The sequence below is a fragment of the Grampus griseus genome (assembly GCF_964374135.1).
Source record: "Grampus griseus genome assembly, chromosome: 15".
In the NCBI taxonomy this organism is placed as follows: domain Eukaryota; kingdom Metazoa; phylum Chordata; class Mammalia; order Artiodactyla; family Delphinidae; genus Grampus; species Grampus griseus.
In genome coordinates this window covers 74,893,794-74,908,266 of record NC_139009.1, presented here as the reverse complement: position 1 = coordinate 74,908,266, position 14,473 = coordinate 74,893,794, and the positions used below count along the sequence as shown (strand labels likewise).

General features: G+C 50.3%; 1 protein-coding gene across 1 annotated transcript in view; it reads left to right on the top strand.

Annotated features, from left to right (window-relative positions):
* The window catches only part of POLR1A (RNA polymerase I subunit A), a 76,207-nt gene that overhangs the window by 16,097 nt on the left and 45,637 nt on the right, over window positions 1-14,473 (top strand). The window contains exons 7-12 of the mRNA XM_082672666.1: window positions 1,578-1,664; window positions 2,959-3,064; window positions 3,349-3,511; window positions 6,293-6,463; window positions 6,601-6,723; window positions 9,368-9,598. Of these exons, the coding sequence (XP_082528792.1) occupies window positions 1,578-1,664; window positions 2,959-3,064; window positions 3,349-3,511; window positions 6,293-6,463; window positions 6,601-6,723; window positions 9,368-9,598 (881 nt within the window). The remainder of the gene's footprint in view (window positions 1-1,577; window positions 1,665-2,958; window positions 3,065-3,348; window positions 3,512-6,292; window positions 6,464-6,600; window positions 6,724-9,367; window positions 9,599-14,473) is intronic.

Genomic DNA, 14,473 nt, shown 5'->3' with positions numbered 1-14,473 from the left:
GGAAAAAAGCAGGAGAGTAGGGTTTTTTAAATATAGTTTATCTTACGATATTTGGAACATGTGTATTCAAGCCAGTGAAAATTTAGTATCTGCTGGGTCCTAGATACTGTTAGGTGTTAGGAACACAGACAAGTCACAGTTCCTGCCCTGATAAGTACATAAAAAAAGAATACTGAGCAATTAAAAAAAATTTTTTTGGCCACCCTGTGCAGGTTGTGGGATCTTAGTTCCCTGACCAGGGATCGAACCTGGGCCCTCAGCAGTGAGAGTGCGGAGTCCTAACCACTGGACCTCCAGGGAATTCCCAAGCAATATTTAATTTCAGTGAATGTATTCCAAAAGAAGTTAATAGTTTTGAACCTAGACTGTCACATTACTTACTTATCTTTGTTAATCATCTCAGTGCTTGGGGCCACACCTCCTGAATGGCAGCCCCAAGTGTGATTTTTCTGTCTTACTCTGGGTATAGCTGATAAACATTATCCCAGAGTGATCTTGCTTAATCTGAGAGACCAAAATGAAACTACTTCTTACGCACCAGCAAGATATTTGTAAGAAGAAATTGAATATACGTTTACCCATAAAAATATTCATCCTCATTTATCCATAATTCTGCTGTGAAGCTTTCTGGTAAAAGCCACGTGCATAAAGCTATTTATCACAGTGTAACTTATAGTAGTAAAAAGATTGGGATCAACTCAGATATCCAACTATCGCAGTGTGGTTCAGTCACTCGGGAAACATCCTTTCCGAGGGATATCATGCAGCCATTAAAGATGATGGTGATTGGCCTGACTAGTGCCCTGGGCCAGAGCTTCATCTTCATGACAGTTGTGTATTTTGGTCCCCTGACCTGCTCCATGATCACCACAACTCGAAAGTTCTTCACCATTTTGGCCTCTGTTATCCTCTTCGCCAACCCCATCAGCCCCATGCCGTGGGTGGGCACTGTGCTCGTGTTCTTGGGTCTCGGTCTCAATGCCAAGTTTGGGAAAGGAGCCAAGAAGACATCCCAGTAGGAAGAGAGAGACTACCTCCACTCCAAGGATATTTAAGTTATTTTCTGGAACAGTGACATCTCTTGGGAAAATAGACAAAATAGAGACAAAGGACTAGGTTTCAGTCTGGGTTAAAAAAAAAAAAAATGATGGTGAGACTATAGGGCAAAAGCTATAGGGCAACATGCAGAAATGCTCACAAGATGACAGTAAATGAACAAAGTAGTACAAAATAAATCCACACCTGAGATTATAATGATCTAAAACTGTATAAACCAAAGGACCAGAAAAGAATATATAAAAGTGGTAATCGTGTTAACGTGATGAAATCGTGGGTGATTTTTTTTCCCCTTTGGCTCTACTTTTTTAGATTTCATACACTAGTTATATGGTTTTCATTACTTTAGAAATTAGATTAAAGGGGGGAAAATTCAGAGCAGAGAGTATGCTGTCCTAGAGATTGATTTTTGTGGTTAGATTGCAGGCTTGGCAGGGTGGGGAAAAGACTTGATAAATCCCATTAAGGAGGGAGTGCCTGTAATTAACTTACTGTGCTCTGATTCCCCTCTTCGGCTCCAGGAATTGAGGAAGCTCAGATGGGAAAACGAGGATACTTGACACCCACCAGCGCTCAAGAACATCTCACGGCTCTTTGGAATAATGAAGGTGCTGTACCAGCCTAAAGAAATAGCCCTTTGCTTTCCTGGACTCATTTACCCTGCCTTTTTATTTTTATGCTTTCACAATTGTGATTCTTGTGGCTCTCTCCTGAAATCGAACAGTAGATTTGGGGCAGGCTTCAGGGTACATTGTTGTTGATGCCTTATAGTGTGGGGAAGGCATGAACTTGACAGTGACTGTAACTGAGCCTGGTCATTAAATGACAGCTGCAGGTGGGCATCGCCTAATACAGTTTGACATGTGTCTCGAAGGTTCAGTGTGACTCACTTTATTTTAAATGCCCATAAATAAAAGTTGGTTTTTTTTTTTTAAGGTTTCTATGGGAATTCCTTCTGTGAATCAAAAAAATGAACTCTGTTTTTATTAAATTAGGATTCTCATACATTTTAATTCCCTACAAGTAGGAAAGTCTTCCATTAGTCTTTGAATTTATAAGCAAAGCCCACATATCACCCACCCTCTGAGAGTGTGTTCTGTAACACTGAATGTAGCTGCTGTGTAATAACAAGCACTTAAAAATGAAAATCTTGCTAAGGGGATAAGTGATGTCAGAAAAAAGATAGCACTCAAGTTAGTATGAGTGTTGTTGGCCCTGACATGTCCTATTCATTCTCTCTGTAGCTTTTTTTTGGGTTACCAGACACCTGAAACACAGCTTTGATCCATAGACGATCTTGGTAGCATCTACGTGGAGGGTTTTTTATTGTTTCTTTTTGTTGTTATTATTTTTTTAATTGGGGTATAGTTGCTTTACAATGTTGTGTTAGTTTCTGCTGTACAATGAATTGAAACAGCTATATGTGTACATATATCCCCTCCCTCTTGGACCTACCCCCCCATCCCACCCATCTTAAGAAGACTAACTATTTTTTGATTTGATTTTTGTTTGTTTATTTCAAATACATTTTCTTATAAATACCAAAGTAATAAGTCTTGTGTCGTGTGCACGCGTGCGCGTGAGTCTAATGATCCAGGAACGTAACCCGAAGCACGTGAAAGTTTTTGTTTCCCATCCTTGTCCATCGCAGCCCCTGGGCTAAGCACTGTCATCCCTGTAGCACCCGTCTTTAAACCCATCATCTCCCCTGTGTGTAGGCTCACAGCACCCAGAGACTGTTTTTTTGCTCATTAGTTTTTATAAAGACAAGTGTGATCTTACTCTACATATTGTCCTACATTCTGGGATTTTTTTTTTTCCACTCAGTAAAATTTCCGTGGTCATCCTTCCATGCTCTTACATATAGATTTAAATGATCCTTTTGGTTTATTTCAAACACAGGATTCTTTCTGAATTACCTTTTTCTGGGACTGGAAGATGTTGGCGTGGAGTCCGGATTCAATCCCAGTATGTTCTTTCTGGATTTCTTGGTGGTGCCGCCCTCAAGGTAATGCCCTTTCGTTGGCTTTATTTCACCTGACAAAGGCTTCTGGGACAATTGAATAATGACCTCTGGGAGAGGATGATGGAAGGGTCACGGACACTGAGAACTAGCGCATCTGTTCCACTCCCAGGTGGCAGGTGGTAGGAGCATTTTCCTTTCCATTCTTCCTGAGTGCAGGAAGAATGTGGGTTTCTTTCTGAGTGTGGTGGTGAAGTAGGGGTGGGTGAGAGGCTGAGGAACACGCCCTTCATGCTGCGCACCCACCGATGCCATGCGTCCTCCTACAGGTATCGCCCCGTCAGCCGCCTCGGGGACCAGATGTTCACCAACGGCCAGACGGTGAACCTGCAGGCTGTCATGAAGGATGTGGTTCTGATCCGAAAGCTTCTGGCCTTGATGGCCCAAGAACAGGAGCTGCCAAGAGAGGTGGCAGCACCCGCCGCAGATGAGGTCAGGGGAGCTGATGTCGTAGTTCTGACTCCCTACGCTCTGGGTCCTGGGAGATGCCTGTTAGCAGTTCTCTACAGCTGTGTGTGAGCCGTGGGTTTGGGAGGACCAGGCGAGGTCTGGGGGAAAGCATGGGTCTGAGCGTGGCCCCAGCGATCACGCCCGGGGTGACCTTGGTTGAGTTGCTTTAACTTCTTGGTCTTGTCTCCACTATAAAACGCGTGTGGTCTGGGGTGGGATTTTATATGTGGTGTGTTTTGGGCCGCCTGCTCTCCCTGGCAGCTCTAGAAAGACCAGTCTGCTGCCCTCAGCTCTAAGAATGTCCCTCCTGCGTTATGGTACCAGAGCCCATGCCACCCAGCTCCGGTTTTGGCTCAGGAAGGTCTCCAGCACTGGGGTCAGGAAGGCAGTGTTGTCATTTGTAGGAATTTCCCAGAATAGGACTGTCAGATTTGGGGCCTCAGCTTCCTCTCCAGTAAAGGGTGGAGCTGAATTCCTGTTTCAGCAGACATTTCCCGAGCCCCTTCAGTGGGCCAGGTCCTCGGTGGGTATGAAGATGAGTCAGGGGCTTCCCTGGTGGCGCAGTGGTTGAGAGTCCGCCTGCCGATGCAGGGGACATGGGTTCGTGCCCCGGTCCGGGAAGATCCCACATGCCGCGGAGCGGCTGGGCCCGTGAGCCATGGCCGCTGAGCCTGCGCGTCCGGAGCCTGTGCTCCACAACGGGAGAGGCCACAACAGTGAGAGGCCCGCATACCGCAAAAAAAAAAAAAAAAGATGAGTCAGGCGCTCAGGAAGTTTGCTGAGATCACTGACATCCTTCCCATCTCTAAGATGCTCTCTGGATGCAAATGGGAAGGACCCTCTCAGCCTTGAGTAGATAGTCAGGGCTTCCAGGCTCCCTTCCTCTGCTGGGACAGGCCTGTCGCCAGGTGGCGCCACTGTCTGTCCCGGACGCCCATGCTCTGGGTTACTCGGCCCTTCTGCTTGGGGTTTCTTTGGTTTTGCTTAAGTTTTCTGATCTGCTGGGGCAAATGTGCTTTTAAAACTCCTCAGTATTAGAGAAATCTGCCATCTGCAGGTCCTAGTTCAGTTTCAGAGGGAAGGCCTTAGGATGGCCGGCTCCAGTGACCAGGGCTAAGGATTTTGCGTTGACATCCCTTGAAACTAGGGCAGCCTTTTGTCCAAGAGAAAAAGCTAAATCTCTGCAGAAATGAACAGTGTCCTCTGTGATTCCTGAAGTCCCAGTGCCCTCCTGCCATCTGATTAACAGGGTGTGTGGTTTCTTCCCACGCTTGCGCCCAACATCCCATTCCCATGGCAGCCCTCTCACGAATCGTGAATGCCTTGTGTGGGTGGGCTAGCGCCGCTCCAGGCACCGAGAATATACAAGGTGAGACAGGGTCTCACTCATTTCACAAGTAGTCACATGGCCCTGAGTCAGGTGACGTCATAAGAAGTGAGTTAGTCTGACAGGGCCTCTGTCATCACGTAGGTGGCCATCTCTCCCTGTGAGGCTCCTTCTGCCAGAACAGAAAATAGGCCTGTCCTCCCTGTAACTGAGAAGACCCTGCTGTTCCTCAGGATTGAGGACAAGCCCACTTTATCACTAATGGGTTCCAAGACATCCTCATTTACTGGGTCTTCCCCACCCTCCGCTTTCCCTCCTCAGTGCTGGCAGCTTTCTTCTCTCATCTGACCCACCCTGGGACAAAGGACCATGTGTCTCTCTCCTGTGCCGTACCCAGCCCCATGAGACCAGACAGTGTCAGTAGGTGGTGCTCTAGGGCCGTTTACTGCCTTGAGGCCTGTCACCTGGGCGGGTGTGGGAAAAGAGGAAGAGGCAGAGCCAGGGACAGAAATATTGAAAGGATTGGTTAAATATTTCACTGAGGCCTGGAGATCAGCCAGTAACTTGACATAGCCTTTATCTCAGTTGATGGCGCAGGAAATCATAAGGCAAGCACTTTTCCTTTTAAGAAATTACTTCACCTGCATCTTTATGAGTGCTTTGGATTAAGTTTTTCCAAAACCATAAATAAAGCTGAAACTCCATACGAGAATCAGTTATCTCGCAGGATAACAGAGCTACATAAGAAGAGTATTGACATGGGAAGAATTTCTAGCGTTGCCTTAAGAATTAGATACCAAGGGACTTCAGCTGCTGCTAGCAGATACATCCATTACCTTCTTGGCCTGCATACTTTGAGGGAATAAGCTACCATGTTGGAGAAGCCCATGCAGCAAATAATTGAAGGTGGCTTCTGGCCAACAGCCAACTAGAAACTGAGGCCCTTGGTCCAGCAGTCCTCAAGGAACTGAATGCTGCCAACAGCCGTGTCAGCTTAGAAGTGGGTCCTCCCCCAGTTGAACCTTCAGATGAGACCCTAGCCCTGGCTGACTCCTTTATTGTGGCCTGGGGGAGACTCTGAAGCAGAGAACCCAGTTAAACTGTGCCCAGATTTCTGACTCTCAGAAACTGTGAGATAATAATTGTGTGTCAATTTAAAAGGAAAGGCAGGAGACTTCTTAGAAATTTGAGTTCATTTTACTCCCAGAAAGAGACGGGCTGGTAAATAGGTAGTGGGGCTGATGTTTTGTTGATGCATGTGGACAAGAGAGATTTAGGACTACTTTTGCCACTGATCTGTCAAGTTCAAAAGACATAAAGGCAAACTCCAGAGCTCATCATTTGTCAGAGCTCTAGTAAGAAAGAAAAATGGAACCAGGCCTGGCCTTTTTGAGGTTCTTCCGTCACGCCTGTTTTCTTGGTTGTGTCTTGGCCAGGAAAAAGACCCTTCGATCACTATGGACCGGTCCTTTCTGAGTCTACTTCCAGGCCAGTCCCTCACAGACAAACTTTACAACATTTGGATTCGCCTTCAGAGCCACGTCAATATTGTGTTTGATAGTGAGATGGACAAATTAATGATGGAGAAGTACCCTGGCATTAGACAGGTGAGCAGTGAGTTGGATCCCCATTGCTAGCCAAAGGGGTAAATAGTAAACATGTTTGTCTTGAAGGAAGAAAATGATAAACATATTTGATTTTTTTTTTTTTTTAATGCTTTCTGTGGACTTTTTCCCCCATAAAGATCCTGGAGAAGAAGGATGGTTTATTCCGGAAGCACATGATGGGAAAGCGAGTAGACTATGCAGCCCGCTCAGTCATCTGCCCGGACATGTACATCAACACCAATGAAATTGGAATTCCCATGGTATGTGCTGTTAGGTGGCGATGGGAGTGGCGAGGAGGGCTGGGGAGAAGGCACGTGGCCGACTGCAGTGGCTTGGGTGGGGACAGCCTCTGCCTCTTCCCGGACGAGCTGTTCGGAGGGGACCCTGAGGCCATGGGGTAGCGTTGCTCTCAATCCCTGCCTGGTCTCCAGATACCCTCTACCCACCAGGAAGACTCACCTCCCGGGCCACCAGGAAGCAGACGGCAGGGTGCACATCCCTCCCGCCTAGCTTCTTCCTGCCTGTCTTGGCCTAATCTTTAAGCCTTCCTAGTGAGATTGAATACATGACAGAGATGAGGGGGAGGGAAGGGGGGGGTGTCTCCGTCCCGTGTACTTGCCGGCATCAGGAGTCAGGCCGCGAAGGAGCCCCAGAGAGCAGGCATCGCCCATCCTCCCAGATCCGCAGGGGTAGGCGGTTTGCCCCATCCACCCATTAGTGTTTCCTCAAGGAGCCAGCCTCCTTTTCTCATTCCCCACCACGACAAGCTGTGGTGCTCATTAGCAGCGGCCCCTTAATCGACTTCCTCCTTAATGGGCCTTGATGTCAGTAATAGAAGATGGTTTAATTCCCTCCACGGAGAGGCTCACTTCCTTGTGCACGGTCCCCCTGCCGCTCTCCTGGGAGGACTGGTGAGCAGCAGAGAGCAGAGCTCAAGTGTTCCGATGGACTCCCACCTGCTGCCGCCTCCTCCCTCGGGCACACATGGGCTTCCTGGGCAAGGGCTCTTGTGGGAGGGGACAAGAGTCAGAGAACGCCCAGTCCGGTGCCCATGGCCTCCTGGGAACCCAGGGATCTTTGCATCTGGAAGCTGGGTCAGGTGGCAGGGAAAGGCATTGGGAAGTTCCTGAGGCCGAGGCCCTGGAAGGAGACCTGTTCGTTGCTCTCTTTGGACAGAGGGCAGGGGCTGCCCCTTTTGGCTTTGGCCTCATGGTGCCTCCAGGGTCCCCGGCTGTGGGAGGGACCTTTAGTGTTGCTCCTTTTTCCACCTTCAAAGGTCCTCTCTTTCTTGGATCCGGGTTCATTTGGTAATGGAGGGACTCTGAATTTCCCCCTCTGCCTATCTCCAGCCTGCCCCAAGCCTCAGGGCCATGGTGGCCTGGGGTATTACTCGCAGGCTAGCCGCGAGGAGCAGAGTGTGTGAACTGCCTCTTGGTTCCTTGTGGCACGCCCTTCTCATCTAGCGTTGTGGACAGGTGTTAACAGAAGCAGAGGAGGCAAAGTCTGGGAAGTAAGCTAGAGACCCAGCAGGGAACCAGACTTAGCATGTCCCCCGTGAGGCTTACATTACAGCAGTGGAGACGTATCAACAGATACACAAGTATAGATCTTCCTCAACTTATGATGGGGTTATATCCCTGTAAACCCCATCGTAAGTTGAAAATGCCATGGGTCGAAAATGCATTTAACGGACCTAACCTACTGAACAGCATAGCTTAGGTCTAACCTACCTTAAATGTGCTCAGAACACTTACGTTAGCCTACAGTTGGGCAAAATCATCTAATGCAAAGCCTATTTTATAGTGTTCAATAGAGTGTGGAATGTCCCTTGTTAAGTTACTGAATACTGTCCTGAAAGTGAACAGCAGGACGGCTCTGAGTGTGTGGGTCATTCACCCGCGTGATCGCGGGGCTGGCTGCCAGCCGCGGCCTGCTGCCCCGCCCCGCTTCAGGAGAGTGTCATACAACGTGCCAGCAGCCCAGGAAGAGACCTAAGTTCAAAATGGGGACTACAGTTTCTACTGAACGCGTGTTGCTTTTGCACCATCGTAAAGCCCCCAAAATCCTAAGTCGGGCCCAGTCTGTACACGTGCACTCTGTCAGGCAGTGGTCAGTGCATTGGCAGAAGTGGAGTGGGCCACGGGGCGGGGAGGGCCTCTCACACAGAGCCACTCACGTCGAGACCTGGCCAGCATTTAGCACGTTCCTTTACCTGGGACTTCTCAGAGTTGCCCATGTACTTATATGTGCCTTCTGAAGCATCAAAGGCTTTTAATATTCAGTAGCTCAGAACTCGCTTGACCAGGGAATTCATTTTTCTTGGAGTGTGGTGCAGGTCCGGTGTGTCAAATGGAGCACTGAGTTTTCTCATGTATCAGGAGACCAAATCAGTTTCATCTCAGGGCAAGTAAAGAGATTTGAATGGCATGTCTGGGCTCAGGGCATGGGCCACCTTCAATTAGAGATGGCTGCTGGAGGCGTGGGGGAAGTGTTGGCGGGAGAAAATGGTACTTGAGGGTGAGTATCTGCTGTCTCTCTCAAGCTAGCGTTCCATGCTATTTTCTCTCTTTTGGGACTAAATGAGTGTTATTGGCAGACCAGGAAATGGTGAAATTTTTAAATGGGTTAAAAAAAATTCTGTGTAAACTGCAACATTCAGATTACTCTCTTCGAGCAGACTCTGCTAGAAAAGGAGACCCAATCTCTTTCCTTAAGGGAGCGGGTCTGGAAAGATGTGGAAAAGACAGGGAGGATGCTGCTTTACTTGCTGAAGGACGACCTTCTTGGCTCAGAGAGTACCTTTGCATCTTAGGGAAAAAGTAACACAGCCTGTTGAGTTGGATCTGGGGGTCCATGTAACCTTTCTGCCCACCCTGAATTTTCACATCCACTCCTTGTTTCCAGGTGTTTGCCACAAAGCTGACCTACCCTCAGCCAGTCACCCCCTGGAACGTTCAGGAACTGAGGCAGGCGGTCATCAACGGCCCCAGTGTGCACCCAGGAGCCTCCATGGTCATCAACGAGGATGGCAGCCGCACGGCCCTGAGTGCCTCGAACCTAACCCAGCGGGAGGCCGTGGCCAAACAGCTCCTGACGCCAGCCATGGGGGCACCTAAGCCCCAGGGGACAAAAATTGTGAGTAATGGGCAGATTTGGTCAGGGGCTCGGCCACCTGCTGTTGGCTCCCCATGACTGCCGGCTGTCAGCTGTGGCCTCAGTGAGTGCAGATGCAGGAATGCTGTGAGAGCAGTTCCTGCCTCCCCTTCCCTCTCCCCGCCCCCCCCACCCCCAGGGGAAGCTGCCCCCAGACGTGGGTGTTCCCTAGGGCCTGAACACCATGAATAAAACTCCATTTGGCCATCCCATGCATGCAGCGCAATTCTGGGTACATGTCGGGGCTTGAAAAACGCTCTTGAATTATAACGCTGTTGTGATTTGCTGCCCTTGAGCAGGGCTGCTCAAAGGGTGGTCCTCAGAGCAACAGCATCCCTGGGGCTGGTAGGAAATGCACATTCGTTCCTTCCCCTCTCCCTCCCCCCCACCCCTGAATTAGTCTCTCTGGGAATGGAACCTAGGAATCTGTATATTAAGAAGCTCTGCAGAGGGTTCCTCTGCGTGCTAAAGTTTGAGAACTGCCCTAAAGGAAGGGAACATTCTGTGTCTGATAACTGAAAACTGACAGGTTTCTTCTGATACTTCACTTCCGGGGGACTGCTAGTTCTTGCCTGTAGTACTGGGTTAAGGGATCCTGAGGCTTTATCTGGGCTTCACCGGAAAGAGTATATGATGGATTAGCAATGTCTGCTGAGGACAGATGGGTGGGTGACATCACTTGTGTCTGTGTCAAATAATAACCATTCCTGCTGGGAGGGGTATAGCAAATAACGGCTAACCAGGCAACAGTGGCGGAAGTTGCTAGAGTGAAATGGACTGGATTTGGGATTAATTTATGGTGACTGCCCAGAGTCAGGGGATAACTGAGTGTGTCTCCCGCACCCACTTGCACGCTTGTTAGACCTCCTCTTGCCCTCTGACACATCCAGACCCAGTGGCCGACTAGGTCTTCTCTTTAGTGGGTTTGAGCTCTACAGAGGACCACTGGTCCTTGAAGGAACTTTGGTTGGAGGACAGAGGGGGAGAGGAAGCCTCGTCACAGTGACCATTGGTCCCCGCTGCTCTTCACCGCGTCCTGTCCTCTTGCTTCCTCTCCATCTCACCGCTGTCCTGCGGTCAAGCAGGAACAGACCATGCGTTTTCTGGTTTGGTGGCAGGGGGCACATGCAGACGCAAATCTAATCACCTGTTTTGTTTTTTTTCTCGTGCATTAAGTGAGGTTTGTGTTCAGGCTCACGGGACTATTCTGCCATTTTTAAGTGCCTAGTGTTTTGCTAGGAGCTGTGAGAAAGATGCAGGAGAAATCAAGGTGTGTTTTTCGTAATTTATGGTGAAGCAAGGCAAACACTGGTAATCTTCCTACTAACTCAAGTCGAGCATGTGAAACAGTCTCTCAGTAGGACATTTTGAGAAAAAAATTGAGAGAAGAGAGCAGAGTGGGGTCAGGTACTCTGCCAGGCACCGTGGATGAGATCCTGCTGTCTCGGGGTGGACGGCCTGGTAGGGGCACCCCCAGGGAATGAGACCATAAATGTGTCACCGCTACTGAGTGGCGTGGTGGACACAAGGGAACAGCGACGGGGGACGGTGACTTTACCCGCATGAAGCTGGAGAAGCAAAGAGGGCTGTGGGCAGGGTGGGCATGCAGGGCGAGTTTGGAGTCACCAGGGGGCAGTTGAGGGCCAGCCCGGGGGCTGCAGGGGAACCGAGGGTGAAAGCAGGGTGTGTTTCAAGGGGACCTTGAAGTAGGGGGGCTTGGCTGTAGGCTGGGTGTCAAGGCTGTAAAAGAGAGAAGGTGAGAAGGAAGCGTGGTTTCCAGTGTCCTGGAAGGAGGTGTGTCTGGGTCCTTCTGAACTGAGGTCATGGTGGAGAATCTAAGGGCAAGCTAGTCTCCCGTAAAAGGTAGAAATGTGGCACTTAGGTTAGGGGGGCATAGAGTTAAGAAATGAAATCATCAGGAATTCCCTGCCAGTCCAGGGGTTAGGACTCCGAGCTTCTACTGCAGGGGGGGCACGGGTTCCATCCCTAGTCGGGAAACTAAGATGCCGCAAGTCACGTGGTGCAGTCAAAAAAAAAAAAAGAAAGAAAGAAAGAAATGAAATTATCCGAGTTAAACTCTTTGAGCACAAAGTACACCAGAGAGAAAATGCAGTGGGGGCACCTGTGGAAGCAGGAGGCAGGTAGGGGAGGACGCCGAGGGAGAGAGGGCTCGCTCTCGGTATCTGCATCTGTCTCCCACCTGCGCTGGGGGGGTTCTTCCCGGTCAAGACCAGCCCCAGAGTATGTTTGCATCTCCCAGAGGCACTTAGTAGGTGTTTGTGGAGTTAAATATGAAGTTTAAGGAGAGGGAGGAAACGGAAGGAAGATGCAGATTTGTCACATGAAGGTCACGTGTGACCCAGGAGAGCCGTTGGAACAGAGTGTGGGGAGCTGGGCTTCAGGGCCTTTGTGATGAGGCAGCGAAGCAGTAGCTTCATCTATGACTGGAGCAAAAGCAAAAGGATACGGGGGTTTCTGACATTAGTGGGGAGTGAGGATGGGCAGACGCGCAGGGGAGCTTCCTTCCCGTGGCCTTGTTACGTCTGTGGGGCTGGGGGTGGGCTTAGGAGAGGGCAGGTTGGCCTCACTGCACACTCAGGTCAGCTCGTGGGAAGCGACGGAAATGAGTTCTCAGCAGCCGGGAGATTGAGTGAGGTTGGCCCAGTGGCCTGTCCCCCAGCCTAAGTTCACATCCCAAGCACACTGTCCCTGCCTTGTCTCCCAGCCCCACCTCTCGACGTCCCATCGATGTGGGCCTCTTTCTCCCCTTCAGGCCTTGAACTTGCCGTCCCTGCCGGGAATACTCTGTCCTCCCCGACACTCCCCAGCCATGGCCCACTCGTCCTTCTGCAAAGCCTTCGTTCCTCTAGGGCAGGGGTCCACAGCCTTTTTCAACCAAGGGCCAGATAGTAAATATCTTAGGCTTTGCGGGCCACACGGTCTCTGTTGCAGCTGCTCAGCCCCGCCTATGTAGCGTGAAAGCCGCCACGGCAGTACAAAGTCAATGGGGACGGCTGTGTTCCAAAAAACTCTAGTTGCAAAAGCAGGTGGCCTGCAGTTTGCCACTTTTACAACATGAATGGGGTCCCCCCCCACGGTGTGTCCCACCTCACCCCCCCAACCCTCATTGCGTTATGTTGTCACTCCAGGTACCCCCATCTGACTGACCTCGAGTTCCTAAACCCCGTGAGGACAGGGCAGGGTGTTCGGCCCTCCACTGTCCCCAGCACCCAGCATGTAGGAGGCACTTGGGAAACCCCTGTGGACTGGACGTGTCCAGGATGAGATGCAGGAGGCTCTGAGGTGTGAGGGCCACATTTGACCTGAGGATGTGGCCCTGGGGCAAAGACAGGAAGGGAACTTATGAAACAAAAGTGGTGCTTATGTTGGGACCTGGGGTCTAAAGGTGATTATCTTTAGTTTCCAAGAATCTCAATGATGTCACGTGTAAGGTTTATATATGTAGTCGATATGTGTGCATTTACAATTCATTTGTCATTTGTAAAGTAATTTTTTGGTTACTGTGTTCCTGTGGAACACATTAGATCAGGACCTGGGCCAAAGGGCCAGGTGACGTGACTGGGAGGGACAGACCCAGGTCCAGGAAAGGACAAACTGCAGGTTAGATGAGAAGGGGGAGGGGGGAGTGGAAGAAGCCATTTCCCCTGGGAGGGGTAGTCTCTGCCCCTTCTCCTGGGCCTGGTAAATGGAGTAGAAAGTGGGCAGGGCGGCCAAGCCTCATTTCCCGGCCCAGCAGTCAGCCAGGAGCAGCTCTTTGGCTCCGGCTCTGCCCCTGGGAACTCTGACCCGGGCACTGGGGCACACTAATTTTCGCTGCGGTATTTATTTAGAGACAAGAGAAAGGAAGGGCCTCAGGTTTGGGTTGGCGAGGGGAGCACCCTGTGCTCCAGGGCTTCTGTTTGGATTGGCTGGTGCCTGCTGGCCGGGCCTGCGAGCCTTCCCAGCTGTGGGGTTTGCTTACGCTGGAGGATGTCTCGAATTTTCGAGACTCAGATCCGAGGCGAGCCCGGGGTTTGGGACCCAAGCCACAGGTCCCGGCAGTTTCTTCCTTGAGAAGCTAAAGAAATAGACCTTGAAAGTCAGTTCAGGCTCCGTGACGTGCCCTAGGCAGCCACTCCTGGGAATCCTCAGAATCCAGGTCTCCTTGGAAACACGGACATGGGGGTGGGAGGAGGAAGGGTTTGAATTCCTTGGGAGCAGAGAGACTGCCTCCCCGCTAGCTGCTTTTAGGACTGCGTTTTAGAATTTGAGGGGTGTGCTCCCTGCTTCCCTGAGTTGAAGGACACTGTCAGCCCAGCCAAACGGATGCGGGGAGGTGGGTGGGGAGCATCTCTTGTTGACCTCTAGCCTCTTTCTGCAGCCAGCTTTCTGATACAACTTCATAATGTGGACGACATAAGAAGAAACCAGACTTGGAGTAATTTGTATCCCCCCAACCGGTTATCTGCTGGATAATTTAGGGGAGACTTGGGATGGGGGGAGGCCTCACTGAGTCTCCACAGTTCCTCTGGGCTGCTAAGGGCAGCCTGCAGAATGATTGGGGTAGCAGTTGCCTCATGCATTTGTTTTTTTATTTTTATTTTATTATTTAAAAAATTTTTTTGGCCGTGCCGCAAGGCTTGTGGGGTCTTAGTTCCCCGACCAGGGCTTGAACCCAGACCCCCGCAGTGAGAGCATGGAGTCCTAACCACTGGACCGCCAGGGAATTCCAATGCATTTGTTTTTTTTTTTGTTTTTTGGGGGTTTTTTTGCGGTATGCGGGCCTCTCACTGTTGTGGCCTCTCCCGTTGCGGAGCACAGGCTCCGGACGCGCAGGCTCAGCGGCCATGGCTCACG